This window comes from Myotis myotis, unplaced genomic scaffold (assembly GCF_014108235.1).
Source record: "Myotis myotis isolate mMyoMyo1 unplaced genomic scaffold, mMyoMyo1.p scaffold_m19_p_20, whole genome shotgun sequence".
Taxonomy (NCBI): Eukaryota; Metazoa; Chordata; class Mammalia; order Chiroptera; family Vespertilionidae; genus Myotis; species Myotis myotis.
In genome coordinates, this window is record NW_023416325.1 from 14496281 (window position 1) to 14515902 (window position 19622).

Consider the following 19622-nt stretch of genomic DNA (forward strand, 5'->3'; position numbering starts at 1 on the left):
CACCTCTGCCTTTTCGACATTGGGCACTTGTGTCTATCATAACAGTGGGCAACTGTGTTGTAAGCAACCAGCTAACACATCTGTCTCCTGCAGACACGGGCACCTTCACAACACAGACCACTTGGTTGGCCCCCTGTGCCTGATGGCTGAGAAGTGTCCAGTTCACTAGGATTTGGCTTGGTTTTCCTGTCTCTGCAGACTGTCCAAAAGAGGCTTCTCTTTGAGGCACAATTTCCAAGGGTGGGCTCTGGAGCCCAAGGTGCACAGGCCCCTGCTCACTTGGCACTCACACTGCATGTACCACGCCCGCCAGATGGCGTTATTGAGCCGGATCTTGTCTCTCCACTGGAGCTTCAGGCCCTTGAAATTCTTCCACTTTGGAGACACCAACTTCCCACTGAAACGAAAGAAAGAGGGAAACTCATTGGTTCCTCTGAAAATGAAGTGACATCAGAAAGTGCCACTTGATCATTCCAGGCCCCCAAATTCTGGATTAATCCATTACAAGTCACAGGTGAGATTGACAGAATATATAAGTCCCTCTGGGATTTCTCCCAGGTGACATGGAGTAGAGGTGTTGGGGATGATGGGTTGTTAACTGTTGAAGCAGGCTGAGGGCAAGGTTCATTATTCTATTCTGTCTACTTTTTGCATATCTTTAAAATTTTCCATAATTAAAAGTTAAAAAGAAATCTGTTGAGTTCGCAATATATATAAGTATCAAGTCACATTGTACACCTTAAACTTACACAACGTTACCCGTCAATTATACCTCAATGAAGCTGAAAAAAAGAAATCTGTTGACCACTGAATGAAGGCCAAGCTCCTTTAACCTGGTCTCGGCCCACCTCCCCACAAGGTACTTACAACAGGCCTTTGAACCTGTGGGGCCCTCTCCTGCCTCCAGGCCTCTGCACACAAGGTCCTCACTCCTCACAGAGCTCCCTGTGCCCCTGCTCACCTGCTCATCCTTCAAAACACTGCTCAATCATCATCTCCTCCAAGCAGGCACTGAGATCTCCCAGAGCACAGCTCACACCTCAAAGAGCACTCACCCATAGTCCGTAGAACAATGTCTGTGCCCACATCTCCCTCCAATAGACAGACTGCAGCTTCTAAAGGGAGGGACCTTTAGGCATCACTTACCCTAAGCACCTAGCACAAAACTCGGTACATAGCAGGGCTCAGGTAGTAATTCTTCATTAATGAGTTAAAGCGCTTGCAAAGCAAACTAAGAACAGGCAAGGAATGTTCTCTGGAGGCACAGCCTCCTCGGACAGCTTAGTTTTCCAAGGGCTCTGCCAGGAGCCTCCTCTGAGCAGCTGGCACAGAGCTCCTTTTTCAGATGGCTTGAGCTAGCAAGGGGCTATTTTTGGTTCATACCAAACGGGGTTCTCTGGGTCCTCCTGACTGCAGGTCACAGCCCTTTCCCTTTTCCAGACCCACTCAGAAAGCTCAAGTGACAGAGACAGGCCAATAGCTCAACAGCTGAGGTCTTCAAAGACAGTACCCACGCAATAAACCTGAGCTGAACCTGAAACCTGGGTTACGAAGCAAAAGGCTGTGCACCTGGCAAAACCTCATGGCTCCCTTTACCCACCCAGCATCGGGCCAGGCTGAGAATCACGGAATTACATCAGCCAGAAGGCTGTGACCCCCAGAGAGAAAATGTCACAGCACATTCTCTTAGAATCAGAGGGACAGACAGACAGCAGCAGCCTCACCCCCAAAGAATTAGGGCCTTCAAACCAGTTATACACCTTCTTCCTCTCCTTCATCCTCATCCAATGGCACTCTGAACCCACGCCCCCACTGCTCAGCTTTCACCCAAGTTCAACAGCCAGAGACTCTACTGCATAACTGCATCCTAACTGAACTTTTACGGTCACTTAACTCTTCTGGCACCCATTTCCTGGGTAAGATCATAATAATACTATCACCTCCAGAGTGTTTTAATAAGGATTAAATGTGTGTACACGCACACACACACACACAATGGGTGAACCCTAAAGCAAAATATTATAAGATATTAATAACCACCTCAGTGATTTAGAGTTACATTATTACTGAAAGGCCTGATTTTTAACACCTCCTGACTTGAAAAGGCCTCTCTTTTGTGCCACTATTGTCATGTGACCCTTCCTCTTCTACAGGAGGAAAAGGTGACACCCACATGCCCACTCTCCATACCCATAAACAAAGACCTGGGCAAAGGTCTACCCTGAATTCCATGTGGCTGTAGAACCACTTGCTTCTCGTTTCCTCATCTGACAAGTCTACTCTGTGCCGTGCGTGAGCTAAGAATGAGGAAAGGGATGGATGAGGCAGATGAAGTGCCCTGAGGCACAAGTCCTGCCTAAGTGCTGAGTGTTGTGAAGAAGAGCGGAGGACTCTGGGAGCATACAGTCGGCATAACTGACCAGTCTGCCAGTCAGGAGAGGCTTTCTGGAGGAGGTGACATCTAAGCCAAGGCCTAGAGGATAAGAAACCTTTAAATAAAGCAAGGAGAGGGGGAGAGGCCATTCCTGCTGCCTGGCCGGCCATGGCTCCGAGGTGAGCAAGAACACACCTGGCCAATGCAGCGGAGAACACCCAGCATGGCCGGAGCCTGGAGGGGGGGGGGGGGGGGTGCGGCACTACCAGACAGACCCGACTGGAGAGCAGAGTATATCCCACAGTGCATTAGGTCCCACAGTGGGCAAAACCAACCCGCTTCCCCCACCTCTGCAAGAGCTGTCAGCAACCTGATGCCTAACCAGGCAGGTGGTTCCAGAAATAAAAACAACAGAAAACTGTCCCTATTTCTTTATTTCCTTAAAGGGAAAAAATATCCAAAACTTTTCTATAACTGATAGTTTCTTCACATTGAAGCCCAGGATAAAAGGCCAGTTTCTTTTCTTTTTTTTTTTTTTTTTAATTAAATCTTTATTGTTCAGATTATTACATTTGTTCCTCTTTTTTTCCCCCCCATAACTCCCCTCCTCCCAGTTCCCGCCCCACCCTCCACCCTCACTCCCCACCCACTGTCCTCATCCATAGGTGCACGATTTTTGTCCAGTCTCTTCCCGCATCTCCCACACCCCTTTCCCCCCCCCCAGGAATAGTCAGTCCATTCCCTTTCTATGTCCCTGATTCTATTATAATCAACAGTTCATTCTGTTCATCAGATTATTTATTCACTTGATTCTTAGATTCACTTGTTGATAGATGCATATTTGTTGTTCATAATTTGTATCTTTACCTTTTTCTTCCTCTTCCTCTTCTTAAAGGATACCTTTCAGCATTTCATATAATCCTGGTTTGGTGGTGATGAACTCCTTTAGCTTTTCCTTGTCTGTGAAGCTCTTTATCTGACCTTCAATTCTGAATGATAGCTTTGCTGGATAAAGTAATCTTGGTTGTAGGTTGTTGGTATTCATCACTTTGAATATTTCTTGCCACTCCCTTCTGGCCTGCAAAGTTTCTGTTGAGAAATCAGCTGACAGTCGTATGGGTATTCCCTTGTAGGTAACTGAGTTTCTTTCTCTTGCTGTTTTTAAGATTCTCTCTTTATCTTTTGCTCTTGGCATTTTAATTATGATGTGTCTTGGTGTGGTCCTCTTTGGATTCCTTTTGTTTGGGGTTCTCCGCGCTTCTTGGACCTGTAAGTCCATTTCTTTCACCAGGTGGGGGAAGTTTTCTGTCATTATTTCTTCAAATAGGTTTTCAATATCTTGCTCTCTCTCATCTTCTGGCACCCCTATAATTCTGATGTTGGTACGCTTGAAGCTGTCCCAGAGGCTCCTTACACTATCCTCGCATTTTTGGATTCTTTTTTCATTTTGCTTTTCCGGTTGGGTGTTTTTTGCTTCCTCGCATTTCAAATCATTGACTTGATTCTTGCGCTCCTCTGGTCTGCTGTCGGGAGTCTTTATAATATTCGTTATTTCAGTCCGTGTATGCTTAATTTCTAGTTGGTTCCCCAATATAAGATCCAGGGTCTTATTAGTTTTCTTGTAGATCTCATTAAGTTTATCGGCGGCTTCTAAACAGTTCTTGAGAGACCTTAAAAGTGTGGTTCTGAACTCTATATCTTCCATTGACAATTTTGTCCTGTTTCTTTGTCTCCGCATTTTGTTATGCTTCCTTGGTGCACCCCCTAGTGGTCTTTGTGCGCAGTCTTATAGTTAAATCTTGATTGTTGTAGCTAATTCCAGGGAGGGTTTGACCTCCAGGCCAAGTGGTTATGAGAATCAGCTGTGTCAGCAGTGAGAGAACTTCTGTCCTCTAGGGAGGTGCTAATCTGGCGTTTGCCTGAGGCTATCCGGCAAATGCCTGTGTGCAGGGCTTGGGCGGGGCGGGTCGCACAGGATCAACAGGGTGGGCCGGAGAGAGCAGTTATGGCGGCTCTCAGTCCTGTCCCCAGGAGCTCTGCTTCTCTGAGTCCCAGCACCCGCTGCAAAGCTCAGAGAGAAAGCTGCACTCGCTCTGACCGAAGCCAGACAGTCCCGCTTCTCCCGTTTGAGTCTGGGTCCCTAAAGACTCGCCCGGATCTGGAGCTCAGAGTCTGCAACTCCCTCCCGATTGAAAACGCCAACCGCACCCTCTGCCGCCAGCCCGCTCCGCGCACTCCGCACCTCAGAATTTGACTTCAGCACTGCGCCTCCTCTGAGTGTCCGTATGCGTTTCTCTTTCCTCCTAGTTGTAGGACTTCCACTCAGCCAGCGTTCCTGTGGTTCTGGGTGATGTCCCTTCCGTTTTTTGGTTTCACTTTTGAAGTAGTTGTTCAAAGCAGCAAACTCCGGCGTTAACCTATGCCGCCATCTTGGTTCTCCCCCAAAGGCCAGTTTCTATGTTGCTGGATCCTGACCCAGCATTTGCCACCTGCAGCGATGGCGCAGAAGACACCAGCAGGAGAAGGGTGATAATGGAAAGTGAGGGCTCCTGGGAAGAGAACCAGCTTTGGTGCCCTGCAGTATTTGGTGAAGAACTAACCACTAGGCTTAACAACAAACCCAACCTTATTGCTGCTCTGTTACTGAAGACAAAGCAGGGCAACCTGAGCATAACAGCATCTTCTCAGAGAAGTGAGGTTACCTGGCCGGCTTCAATTACTTACAGTGAAGGGGGTGGGGAGATACGGAGAGATCAAACCCTGTAAGCTGGAAACCAAACCTGACAGGGTGTAGTCTGGGGGTTCTCATCTTCTTCCTCCTCCCTTGCTGAAATGTTTGACGTTTCCTTGATATTTATGTCAAATTTGGTCAAACTTCAGCAGGAGTATGTCAGATTTCAGAGCACAAACTGCTATTACACGCCGCCCCCCCCCACCCCCTACCCCCGATTTCTGTAATATCTCAATGGCCAACAGGTGGCGCTCAACCAACACAAAGAAGAGTGAGTCCAAACCAAAACCAAAAGCCCATCCACAGAAGCAGAGGGCTAGGGTGAAAGGAGAGGTCCTGGATGTTTGCGTGGTGACTGACCACCCCTCCTCCACAGCAATTTGAAGACAAGAGCTGAAGAAGCGATACACGCAGCTCTATGGTTGCAAGGATTCCACAGGCAAACTGTTCGGAAAACGGGGGCTACATTTCTGTAAGCTTCTTTAGTGACTGGCTTCTCAGAGCCTTTTGTGTGCTGATGTCACTGTCCACCTGAAAGGTGGGATAGAGGAGACAGTCCCTATGCCGACAGCCACAGACCAAACCTGGACGGCGACCCTTGTTACAGGGCTACCCGGAGCCCAGTTTCCCATGCAACCGGCCAGGAAAGGCTGGCTGGCTGCTCTAAAAAGTCCTGAGACCTGCAGAGCTTGGCAGAGCTCCCTAGGGCAGTACCCCAGAAAGCACCTATTGGGGGGCTTCTGCTCCCCAGGCCCTGCCCCAGCTTAATTGGTCTTCCAGACATGGATACTTTTAGTCTAACTCAGGATTATGCCCTTTTCCTTCGTTAAAGTGTAACCAGAAACACAGAATGAAAATTTCTGAGACCACTGGCTCTCCCCAGACAGATGAAAGACCTCTGGCCTTAGCTTCCCAAACCTGCCCCTCCCATGTGCCTGTGTAGGTCCTGGGGCTTCCCCCCAGAACAATGAGCCTGGATTCATGCCCTCCCACTCAGACCATGGGAAGGTCCAGGCCTATGTCTGACTCATCCCAGCACAGTGTCTGGCACCTGGGAGGTGCTTTTCAATATGGAGTTACTAAGTGAGTGCTAAACTTTTCCATAAAGCAAATTCATACTCACCCTGCCATGCCACCCTTCCTAGAAGGCAGATTCATGACATGAAACAAGGAAGTTCACAGTACAACAAAGGTCCCTCTGAAAACTGTTGGTTAGAACTAGCAGACTGAATTCTTCAGAGGTCTGGCAAGAGACTGCTCTGGAATGGAAATTAAAGGGCAAGTCTTGCACAGACTGGAGCTGGAATTAAGAACAGGGGAGGGTGAGGCTGGGGCGGGGACTTGGGATGCGGTAGGTCCCAGGTAGAATTAGGTCCTACTCCTCGTCAGCATGTCATGATAGGTCCCAGAAGGGTGGTAGAGGCCACTTATTTGTTCATTTGACCATACTTGCTTGTTATGGGACAACATGTCTTTGCCATTCCTGATGCTTCCTAGATGCCCAGTAGCAAAACATCCCTAGCACTGCCTCCCCTCACTCTCTCCCAGCTGGGTAGAGTGGGCAGGTCACCAATGAGTATAAGAGGAGCTGGTGTGGGTGGTCCGGGCTCTTTCCCGCCTCTTGGGAGCAAGCTGCCCACCAAGGGCCCACACTGGTCAGGCTCTGCTCCTACACAGTGAAACACTATGGGGCAATTAAAAACCAACACACATTTCTATGTACTGACATACAGGGAAGATCTGCAAGATGCATTAACTGGGGGGAATACCAAAGTGCAGGATATGTAGTATGGCCACCATTTGTACTTTCAGCAGGGAGATATGCACAGACACACAGGAAGGGAGGGAGAGAGCGAGCAAGGGAGGGAGGCTCAGGAAGACAGCCAGTCAGGCTCAGGAAAGATACCCAAGAAACAGGTAACAGTGAAACTGACTTTCATTTGGAGAGCTGAATTAAGGAAGTCAGTCAGAGACTTAGTTATCATTGTTTAATGTTTTATACTGTTTAAATATAACATATGCATGTGTTATATTTTCAAAATAAACAAGGAAATAGGATCAGGGACAACCCAAGACCTTACAGGGCTTCTAGTTAATTGGGGAAGACAATTAATCACATGAGCAGAGGGAAGTGTGTGCCTGTCAATTTTGTGCAAGAGACCCAAATATGAGGATAATGACTATTAAGCAGTTTCTCTAATGAGTGAGTGGATGAATAATGCTCAGTTAGATTGGTCCTCTTCCAGGACTCTGGTTTTTCTTCAAAAGAGTGGTCTTATTGGCCTTTCCTGGGGTCTGGGCTTGGTTCCACAGGCTGCTAGGAGCCAAAACTAACAGGCTCCAGACTGACAGAGGTTCACTGAGGTGCCAGGACATGGGGAGCAGCCACAGGCGAGGCAAGACAGAAGAGGGCAATGCCTGGAGCTGTGGGCCCTCCACCCTGGGTCCAGCCCAAGCAGAGCCTCCTCCCAGGGGAAGCTTGTGAGGTTTTCAGGTCCTGCTCCCATGCCCGGGCCTGGGTCCTCGCTACTGAGCCCGAAGTTCATCGTCATGGTTACTTGGTGTCTATTCTGGGGCCTCGTGTATCACTGATTCACATCCAATCCTGTTCTAGTATTACACTGCTTTAAGAATTACAAATTGTGATGTACTTTACCATCTAGTATCTACGTAAGGATAGTTCCATCATTTTTTAAAGAAATTTTTAGAATTCTTGCCCATTTATTCTTCCATGTGAACTTTATGACCATGTTATAAAATCTCAAAAGAAAACTATTTTAGTGTTTTGACTGGGATTGCACTTAATTTATAAATTATTGCGGGCAACATGGACCCATCCAACTGGGTCATTACTACCCTAGGTCAGTGTATGTTTCTCCACTTATTCAAGCTACTTGACTTACTTAGAGTCAGAGGAATCTGAAGCTGTGTGGTATTCTATAAGCTTCTTCACATACGTCCTTTCTCATTTCTAATCATAATGCTTTCATTAACATTGAAAAATAATGTAAAAATAAAATACAAGGAGAGAAACCAGCAAGACAAATAAATGCACATAGTTACACGTGCAAATACAAGCACCATCACATTTTATTATATTCAACACAGCCCCACCCAGATGATACAGTAACTGCCATCCTCACCTGATCAAAGTGGCTAAGCCACAGACACAAGTGAGACATTGCTATCACATCAGTACTAGGAATAACTACCTCAAAGAGCATAGCCTTTCCCTTGCACTTTCATCCTCCTATGGGAAAAGTAATTAATTAGTAGATTCAAATATTCACCAGGGCTAAGACTTTTACATAAAGATTAAAAACACCCCACCCCATTTCAGACATCTGGCTTAAAGAGGAAATAGCTTAACAGAGGGCTGGGGCCACAATGCACATTTGAGCCAGGACTCTAGAAACTGCTACCAGAGAAGTAATACTAGTAAAAACAGAGCATGTTTGCAAATGTTTCTGAGTTGCTATGAAATCTGGCAGGAAACAAGTGTTATTGTCACCATCATTAGTCATTTTCAAGGCACTGCCAGCTACATCACTTACTTAAAAGGCAGAGAAATCTGAAGCTGTCTGATGCTTTTCAAAGGATAAGGTAACACTCTCCAGGTAGCCAAGATCTATAAATAGGCTTTAAAAGCACTGGCTCCTTTGCTAAAAATCAGCTTTGACTGATAAAGAAAACCCATGGAATCTGTTCTCTATTGAACAGGAAGCCCCAAACCTTAACTTTGACAATAACTATGGTCACAGTGACATTACGGTAAGTTAACTGAAGTTAGTATACATACATCTATCAAATTCTAACCTTTCTGGGGCCAGGAGCTGGAGCCAGTCGTTAACACTGTACTATGTAGCACCTATGCCCTGTGCTCAATGGTGCTTAACAAAAGAAATGGGTTGATGTGGCTATGCAGAGCATGAATACTGTGGCCATGACTTTCCCCATGACACTATCCTGATTCGAATACTCCAGGGGTCCTCAAACTACGGCCTGCGGGCCACATGCAAATACAAATATTGTATTTGTTCCCTTTTTGTTTTTTTACTTCAAAATAAGATATGTGCAGTGTGCATAGGAATTTGTTCATAGTTTTTTTTTAAACTATAGTCCGGCCCCCCAACGGTCTGAGGGACAGTGAACTGGCCCCCTGTTTAAAAAGTTTGAGGATCCCTGGTCTACTCAATTCACTTCTTTAGCACTGTTCTCGGTGCTAAGAATAGAGCAGTGAACAAAACCAAGTCTCTAGCCTTATGGAGCTTATATTCTATGGGCAGACAACCAAGTATGTGCTGTGGCAGAAGTGCTCAGTGGTATGGAGCAGAAGCAGGTGGAGAGGGAGCTGGAAGGGCAAAGGGGCATGTGAGCAGATGTGAAAGTGAGAAATTGGGTGGATCCTGGCTGCTGCCTCAACAAGACAACAAAACTGCTCTTGCCAAGGATGCTGATAACATCCACACTGTCAAATCCAACAGTCACTTTCAGGCCTCATCTGACTAGAGCTCCCTGCAACATCTGACATTGCTCCTTGGCCCCCACACCTCACCCGACTCCAGGCCTTCTCTGGACACTCCCGGCCTCCTGGTCACTCCGGCTGCTCCTGTTGAGTCTCTCCTTCACCAGCTTTCCCTCCTCCTTCCCTCAGCCTCTATCTCTGGTGTCCTCGGGACTGGTCCTGGGCTCTTCCGACTCCGTACTCTCCCCTCTGCTCCCTTCCACGTGTGTCCTCCAGGCTTGTACACTAGCTGCCCCGATTCCTCTCTGGGCTTCTCCCCTCTCACCTCCTTCCCTCCCAGCAGCCAGAACGCCCTTGACAACACATGCCTATTCACATCGCTCCCTAGCGGGAACTCTTTCCGAGGGTCCCGTCTGCTTATAGGCAGAATAGAATCCCTAAATATTCACCGAAGTAGAGTCTCCTCACCCCATGTTGCCCACATCTGGTTGTAACATATTCTCATTCACTTGTCTAACGTCTTCATCTTCCAGATATTAGCTTCCTGTCAGAGCCCTCCTGGATCGCTCTCACAGTAAATAATTTCGCTCTGCCCTCTCACAACACCCTGTACCTACCACAATCTGCAGTTACCTATTTATGTGTCTGCTGACAGTCTCCACAACCAGATTGCCTTTTCCATGGAGGAGTGAGGAGTGACCAATACAAACCCGTGCTCAGCACATACCACCACAGAGTATGTGTAGAATGAACTCCCAAATGAAACTCTACTGTCTTCCTACTGCGCACAGAGCCACACTCTTGACTAGAACAGCCCCTGCTCCCTGGCCTTGCCCCAGGCCTCCCTTACCATCCTGCGCCAATCCTTCCAAGCAGCCCTTCCTGTCAGAGCACTCAGTTCTCTTTGCCTGAACCTCACACACTCGCATGGATGTGTTCTTGTTCGTTGGATCTTGGTTTATGTTCTCTCCCATCCCACCTTCTTTCCCCTCCCCTCCCCATTTAAAATCAGATGACACATCTTTGTAAATTAACTGATTATCAGTTTTTCAGGGTTGTTTTACTTTAGAGAACACAAAGGAATCATCCAGATGAAGAGGAGGAGTATGTTACAAACGGAACAAGACTAACCCAAAAGTCAGGACCCAGCACTGCAGTCCCAGCTTTGATGCAAAACAGCAGTGAGACTTTATGTGGGATATCATCTCTGCTCAACAAGTCATTTCCTCTCCCTGGCTCTCAGTTTCCCTTTTTTAGATGAGAGAGAGAGAGAGAGAGAGAGAGAAGAAGTAGCTTATCCCAACTTCCTTTCCAGTTCTAAGCGTCTAGAACTGTACCCCGCCCCAGAAAGGGAGGTGCTGACACTAAAGAATACAAATGAGAGATCCCCAAAGTAGGCAGGCATGTTGGATAACAACAGCTGCCATTCAGTATAAGAAAGAAGAAAAGGATCTGTAAAACCCCAACACAACCACAGACTTCTGACTTATCTCTGAGGAGGGGATTTTAAAAAGCATGCAAACCAATAAAAAACTTTGTACAGCCCTCCTCACATAATAAAAATTCCAAAATAAAATCTGTTTTACCTTTGCCTGCTAAAGATAATTTCCCTCCCATCTGCTACTGAGAATCAGCTGTCAGCCCAAATTTCTCCCTCTCTTCATCCTCTTCCCATGCATGCTGTTAACCTTCCAAGCAGCAGGAGTTTGGGTGGGCAGGAGAGCAGGAGACCAACCCACTACATCAAAGGCCAGATCGTCTCTGTCAGATGGGTCACTATTTCGGAAACACTGTAAGTCTCTACATTGACCCCCACCAAGATGAGCGCCTCCTACTGCTGACACTGTCTCCTGAGATATATGAACATATTACATCTTTATCAGATTCAAAACACCTACATCTTTTTATCTTTGTGATATACTTATTTTCACTATGTCCTTTCTGTCAAAAGTAGTAATTTGTTATTCACAAACTCAAACTTAAAACAGGGGTGGAAGATGAAGTTTCAGTTTATGATCACATCCCCATTTTAACTCAGGCCTTACTCACCCTGCTGTCTGGGCATTTCCCATCCTGACTGCTGCAGCAAACGCTTAAAAAGAAAAGTGTGCAATTATCGCTCCACAAAAGGGGACACACGCCTTTAAAAACCAAGGTCAGGTAGCATATTTTATTCATCACCCTTGCTTCAAGGCCTCCTGGGAACATAGACAAAAATACAATGACAATATCCAAGGTACAAATAATTTAGCAAACTGCAGAGCAGGGAAAAAGCCAACACAGAAAGCGATGGACATTTATCTTCTCAAAACTGCAGTCCCTGATGTGCTGGTGTTCCCCCTCCATATTCACAAACAACACCAACCAGTGGGGCGGAATGAAAGACTGGACCAAATGGCAAGGAGATTTTGCACTTACTTATCCTGCAGATCTTTTGGGACCAGTGTGTGTTCTAGGGGGAGGAGGAGAGTAGGGAGAGAGGTAGTATGAACAAAACTTGAAGCCAACCACTTAAACTGTTGTTTAAACTATAGAGTTTTCAGAGTCTTCATGCTATTGCGAGGGCCTGCTCCACTTTCCTGACATAAGGAAGAATTAGCTAACATCTGATTGCTCTCAAGTCAGATTTTACCCAGGAAATCTGATCCTGTCCACTGTACCGGTCCTGATGTCATAAAAATGCATCTATCACCAGAACCTCAGGCCAGGCCATCCTTCATGGGGAGAGAGGGGGGGGACACAGGGTGCCTTCCAGTGAAGTCCAAGAGCAGCTTTTCTAACCAGAGGCAGCTTTCATAATCACTCTGTTACTGGCTGCTGGCCATGGGAGAGGGGAAGAAATTAGGGTGTCCCCACCTGCCTACGATGTGGCTTTGAGCAGATATCTGGCCTTTCAGAACTTCATTTTTTGGGGGAAGGGGGAAAATAACTTATCTCACAGAGCAGAGGTAAGAATTAAATGAAACAAGATATTTAGAATGAACTAATGGTGTCTGGAACACAGGAAGGTCTCAATAAAAGAGATTTGTGCATTCAGCTGACGTTCCCATGACGCTCAGAACTGCTCTGACTCTCTGTGCTGTGATAAAGTGCAATTATAGGCCTCGAGGCCACAGCAGCCAAGTCTCCCAGTGACTGTTCAGGTCGAGTGATGAGTAAAGAAAGGTCCTTGGGAGCAGGAGAGAACTACCATTTAGAGATTAGATATGTTTTTCAATGACAGTGCAATCAAATCCCACTCCTATCTGCACAGATACAATCATCTTTCTTTTTTTATTAGCACATTTCACTCTCCAGCACAGATGAGTATCTACCTAGTAGAAAAGCCTAATAATTCTTGGACAGGAATGGGAGTTGGGGGGTTTTATGGTCGCCCATTACCTGCACTTGCAGTCCCCTCACCCCACAAAGTGCCCTCAGCAAGAAAATGCAGCTGGGGGACTGATTACTCGCTTCCAACATCAGCTCTGGGTGTGCTTCTCCATAATGTCCCTTATCAAGCACTTAGTCAGCTGGAGATGGAACACCCAGAAGAGGGCGGGGAAAGCGAGATGCCAGGAGAAATGCTGGGATGTTCTAAACCCTGCCAGCGCTCTAGGAGGAAGTGCAAAGGCTGGTGGATTCACATAGTGTAGCTTATTGCTACGGCTCTTTCAGCTCAAAGTCCATAATTCCAGGACTCTGTAAGAATAAAGAATAATGAGAAATAGTTACCCTAGAAAATGCTAAGAAGCCAGCATTGAGGTAGTTAGAACAAAGAAAAAGAAAAAGGCCAAAACATTTAAATTCCTCAACTCTTTAAAAGGTACAGATAAATGTGTGTCTTGATTAAAAAAAAAAAAAGAAAGAAAGAAAGAAAAAGAGCCTGCAATCACACCTTGCTACCTTGCTTTCCCAACCAGGAAGCAAATGCATCCATACATATGGAAGAAATCACCTGCAGGCCAGGAGGTGAAACACCCAGCAACATTCACCTCAGTCTGATGTGTCAGGCTCTTCACTGAAGACTGGGTGACAAAGCCAGTCTCAGCTCTTGACCTCGGAACCTTACAAGCTAATAGGAAATACAGAACGTCTAGGCTCCCATGAAGTGTACGGAAACACACGTATGGAAACACGAATGGGCACGCAAATGCGCAGTGGGTCCAGGATGGTTGAGCTAACCAGGGAAAGGAAATGTGGAGAAAAGGGTTTTAAGCAGAAGGAGTAAGAGGTCTTTCTTGAAATACCAGCAGTTTGGCTTCTGGGTCCCCTCCCTACTGCATCCTTACCTTTGATAAGAGAAGTTAAGGTAAGAGCCACTGATTAGAGCCTTAAGGATCAAAGTCTCACCCTCACTGCTGCCTGTTCCTTGCCGATGCATGGGGTCAGCAGCAGTAGCTGATTCTGGGGAAAAGAAGAGAGAGCTATGGGAACATCAGTTTATCCATTGCTCACATTTAGGGTCAGTGTAATTTTCTGAATCTGTAGTCCAAAAAGATGATAGAATAGGAGGAAGAGCTAGCTTGTCGCACCCGTTTCTGAAGTCAAGCAGAACAAGAAAGGGGGGAAAGAAGAAACGAAAAAAAGATGGGGACAGGATTTAGAAAAGGGAAATTTTGGAAAGATAGCTTTTGTACTATTAGTGGTTTGACTACATAACAGTGGAAAACTCTTCTAAATCAAAAAATCAATAAGCGAGGATACAAGATTTTTGCCAAACTGAGGGAGATGGTGAAAAACGTAAAGGTCTAAGGAGTTCTACAGAATTAGTTACGCTCCCCAAGTGACTTACAAATGGCAGAGAGAAAAGCATATCTTTATAACGAAGACAGTGAAGCAAATGATCAAAGGTGACATTCGCACCTCTGAAGGGACTATCTGTGAAGCACACTCACCAAAAACATTGAGCCTAAATGTAATCAAGACTCTGGGGCCTAACATGTGGTTCACAGGAAATCCGGGGGACAGAGCAACATGCTACACAACACAACAAGAAAACTAATAGAGTACATGGGGCATTCTTCAGACAGCTGGACCGGCTGCTTCACAAAGTCAATGCCACGGTGGGGGGGTGGGGGGGGAGCAGAGGGATTATTCTAGATTAAAAAAGACTAGATTCTTCAGTGCTCCTCAAATCTACCATGTGGGAAGGTTCCTAGGACTATCTCTGAGTAAGAACTAACCCTGTGGTTAAGTTCATTTTATATTACCACCCTCCCACCCAGCTCTGTCCACCATGTATCATCTTCTCCTGCCTTTGTAGTTCCATCTTTGAGAAAAAGCACTTCTTAACTTGGCTGTCTGGGGCCAGGATCTTGCAAAAAATATATATATATTTATTTCATTTCTCCTAAGTTCTTCAAATGCCACTCTACAATCTCAACTGCATTTGGAGAGCTATCCAATCAAATGCAAAGAAACCAAGTTCCCATTCTGGGAGGAAATGGAGTCTGGATCTTCTCACCATTGTGTGAGCTACCTCCACCCCCATGTGAGTTCCTGCTGTCCTCACCTATGAGGCTGGGACTTCCACAAGGACAGCTGATATGACTAATCTGACCACACAAATATGAAACTAAATGGGGGGCAGAGGTGAGGCAATGCGACCTCTGAAAACATCAGAAAGAAGCCAAACACTGAGTTTCTGTCCCACTCTTGAGGAACTGTCTGGGAGTCCAGCCAGAGGAATTTTTCGCTCTATGGATTAAATCCCGAGTTTGAAGCATCACACATATGAAAGGGGCAGATGCCAGGCCAAAAGGTCAGCATAAATGTCAGCCTAGACAGCAGGTGGGGAACCTGGCCAGAGCAGGTGGTCTCGTGTACTGGGCAGGCGAGTGCCAAGTAAGGCTGAGGGCACAGGCAAGCAGCTTGACTTCTGGAGGCTCCATGCCAAGAGGTCACAATTGGCTGTCAACCAGCCGGGGGTCAGGAGCAGCCTGGGATGCCCACTGAGACAGCTGTCTATTCTGGGTGGCTAACTGATCACCTCAGATGCTGCTGAGCACAGAGGGCAACAGAAAGCAGGTTCTCCCTTCTGGACCAGGCTACCCCGGGAACACGGCCGGGGTGGAAGAAAAACAGCTAGCTCAGAGCACCAGAGCAAGTCAAGCCGACCAGCTGCTTTATTCGAAACAATGCCGGCTTTGTCAAGAGATTGCAACAGCCCGACAAGAGCCAGTTGAAAAACCTGCCCTCTTTTACTCATTTCAATCCCTGGTCCCCATGACTTTGAGACATCACACTAAAAAAGGGGGGAGGAAGAGTTACATTCATAAACCAACATCAGCCAACCCCTGTGATGCACCAGGGACAGCTACCACTCAGACATGACACCTCATGGAGCTGGCTGTTTCACAGCCCTGATCGCCTTCCCAGGAGCTGAGCTCCCAGGGTGCATTTGAATCTCACTTACTGATACATTTCCAGTGATCTTAGCCAACAAAGCACAAGGGCTGAAATGTCAAGTATTTCTACAGTGCTGCTGGGTCAATTTTCCAGTCAATTCAGGAAGGCAGTATACCCAAGATCTCAATTAGAGCTACCAAGCTGGAGTGGCTGCTCCCAACTTTACAAAAGCCTGAAAGCTGCTACTCCAGGGTCCTCTAGGGCAAGAAACAAAGAAATTCTCTCTTTGGGAAGAAATGGTGGGGGGTGGGCACCAGCAGATTACAATATTTCTCACACCACACCCTGCCCTGTTCACTTCATCCATATTTCACAAAATCAGTGGCAATCATCTCAAAGCACTATGCAAACACACCCAAAGCTCCAAGGAACCAGCAACAAGCACAAAAACAGAGATAAGCAAAGCTACCAGGCAAAAAGCAGCTGGCTGCATAGAGGCCAAACCAGCTCAACTGCGACCAGCAAGTCTCTGGTAGGCTGCTCTCAGAAGCATCTGGAGGAGGCCATGTAGACCACAGGTGAGTTTTCCGCACCACCTGCCTGCTGGCTCTCAGCAACTATGCAAGGACAACACCAAGGACAAGCCAGAGGCTAAGCTGATAACTGGGTTCCTTGCTTTCATGATAAGGTTTTTTCCCATGGGACAATGCCCTCAGCGAAGGTTTCTCTTGGAGGAGAATCATGAATTCCAAAGCTAAAGGGAAATAGAGACAAGTCAGATAAATGGATGCTCAGCATGAGAGAAAGCAAAGAGGCTGGGGCCAGGCTCTGCTGGATGGGACAGGGAGCCCTCCGTAAGGACTTCTGAGCCAGAATGCAGCTGCCGGATGTGGGATGCCACAAGGGGCAACCTAACCTCTCCACTGGGCCTAGGGAGTCAGATGACCTGATCCAGTTTATAAAACATAACCAAAGTCCTCAGGTCTTCACCCAGCCCCTCCAGCACATACCCTGCCAGCATGGGATGGATGAAACCAGAGACACCCCACAGCTGATCAAGCTGACGAGTAAGGCACTAAAGCCAGAGATCAGCATCTCAGGACTCGATATGACAGGAAGCATTTAAATTGTTTCCTAGAGTTGAATCAGCTCTTCCTTCCATGTACCAAGGCATCCCAGAGTTTTGTTTGTAACTCGGAGGAACATTCACCCACACTGCTCCCCATCACACAGGAGCTCACCGCAGCAGTGCGGACTCACAGCTGGAATCACAAGATCCACGCTCTCCCTGCTTCTGGAACTACCCAAAGCCAAGGAAGGCATCCATCTGCTCACATCCCTGCAAAGCCCTGGCCTCATGGGTCTGTCAGCCAGCAGGGCACAACACGGACATATAAGCTCAGTGCTCAGTCCAGGCATGCATGCTGCTGTGACAACTGTGTCAAACACCATCCGATGTGTCCCCCAGCCCTCTGCAGGCTATAGGGATATGCATGAGAATGCAGGGAGCTTTCCTATCAGCAGCCCCGAGCACAAACAAAGGCTACTTTTCAGCTGTGTTCACCACCTTCCTCCACACACACCTTACTGATGAGGGTGTGGCCAGGCAGGTGGGACCTAAGGTGGCAATGCCTATTGCTGCTTTTTTTCAAGAGTCCTGCTGAAAGGTTCTCAGGGTAAGGGTGATTTCTGTCAGGAAGAAGGAAGAGGCACAGGACATTTTCAGAGAAAGTAGCCAACCTGGGGTATAGGAACAGAGATGAATGGAACAGGGACCCAGAAATTCCTTAAAGTTACCCCAAAATACCATGAAATATTCTCAATGACCAGCAGAGAGAGATTAAATAAATAATAGTACATCTGTACAATGAAATACTATTCAGTCACTAAAACATTTTGCAGATAACTATTTGGGAGCTTGGAAAGATGTTCACAATCTATTAAATGGGGGGGGGGGGGCAGCAGTCGGGCGGGCGGAATACACTCACCATTCCTAAAAAAAGAAAAACAAACAAAAAAACCCCACAAGGTCTGGAAAGATAAACACTAGGGAATTGACAGTGGTTACCTTTGGGTGTTAGAATTTTTTTTTTTTCTTGGAAAGGGGCCTGGAAATACAGTCAAATTCCAAAAAGTAAGTTCTAAGCTTAGAAGAATAATTACCCGACTTTTCAGTGAACCTTTCTCAGCAGAGAAAACACTGTACCTCTAATAAATCCAAATTCTATTTCAATATCGCTTAGAAGCAGAAGATATGGTGTTTAAGAACCATACAGCTATCTGCCAACATCTTTCCAGATCAGATCAAATATGGATAGAAAACCCAAGAGCTAGAAAAGGTAGGGAACGTGTGCAAGGTGGCTACACAGACCATACTCTTGTGTATGAATGTGTGTGTTGCGGGGAGGGTCCACTCCTTTCTTAACCACCGCAAACACACACACACACACTTACACTGGGGAGGTAAAGACAGAGGTAATGTAAGGTCAAATATATAGGTTAGAAACTTTAAACAGGAGCCAAGAGAAGGGCTTCCTCAGTCTAATTTAAAATTATAATCTTGTTTCAATTATAACCAAATCAGTTGTCTGGAGTTAAGTCAAATTATTATCCCTTTCCTTCACCACAGAATCACTCCATGAAACAGCCCCACCCCAATCAAGCATGGTGGTGAAGGGGTAATAGTCCAAAGTGGAATGTAAAGCTAAGAGTAACCTATGGTCCAAGAATTTCACAAAATGGAGAATCAACTTTCCACCTCCAAGACAAGATTATTTAAATAATTGCCCAAGTTCCTCATAACTCGGAGTATTTGATTACTAAGAGCATGCATTCTTCTGGGATTTATCAGGCAGACAGTCTTAAGATTTTTGAATCTAGAAGATGATAGTCCTGTGACTTTAAATAGAGCCTGGGGCAGAAAGTACACAAGAGTGAGAACACATAAAAAGACTTTCCTTGTGCCTGTGGCAAACAGCACAACATACTCCTTCATCTCTTAGGCTAAAACTCAGTTCTAAACTACATCCAACCTAGATTAAACTCATTTTCCCAGAATACCTAATATCTGAACTCAGACAGTAAATTATAGACTGAAACAAAACTTAAAAGTGGAGTTCACATACAAATTCAGATTTCTTCCAATTTTTCAAATATGCCAGATCTTGTAACACTGGCAAGAATCACCTGGAGCCGAGTGATGGCTGTCCCCTTTAGATCAGGCAGACATTCTCTACTTCACCACACACCCCACTGCTCCCCATTGCCTTTCCATCACAGAGACCAAGTCCATTTCACTTACGCCCGCATGGTTTCCATAACAAAGAAATGTTTCTCTGTAACCATGACTTTGAAAGGCAAAAAATAAAAGATATCAAAGGTCCCCTTAGCCTTACAAATGGCCAGCTTTATTTCCTGGCCCATGTGGTCATTTGAGTTGTGACCCCCTAACAGACAATGTTAAGAGGGAAAAAGGTCGCCCTGACTGGTTTGGCTCAGTGGATAGAGTGTCGGCCTGTGGACTGAAGGGTCGCAAGTTCGATTCTGGTCAGGGGCATGTGCCTTGGTTGCAGGCACATTTCCAGGGGGAGGTGTGCAGGAGGCAGCTGATCAATGTTTCTCTCTCATCGATGTTTCTAACTCTATATCCCTCTCCCTTCCTCTCTGTAAAAAAATCAATAAAATATATTTTTTTTAAAAAAGAGGGAAAAAGGTCTTAATAG

The 19622-nt window shown here is 46.3% G+C and overlaps 1 protein-coding gene across 4 annotated transcripts in view; it reads right to left on the reverse strand.

Moving 5' to 3' along the window:
- Positions 1-19622, reverse strand: part of LOC118678625 (MLX interacting protein) — a 49746-nt gene that overhangs the window by 15567 nt on the left and 14557 nt on the right. For all 4 annotated transcript variants that reach the window (XM_036354441.1, XM_036354442.1, XM_036354443.1 and 1 more), the window contains exon 2: positions 291-397. In XM_036354441.1, coding sequence (XP_036210334.1) covers positions 291-397 — 107 coding nt within the window. The remainder of the gene's footprint in view (positions 1-290; positions 398-19622) is intronic.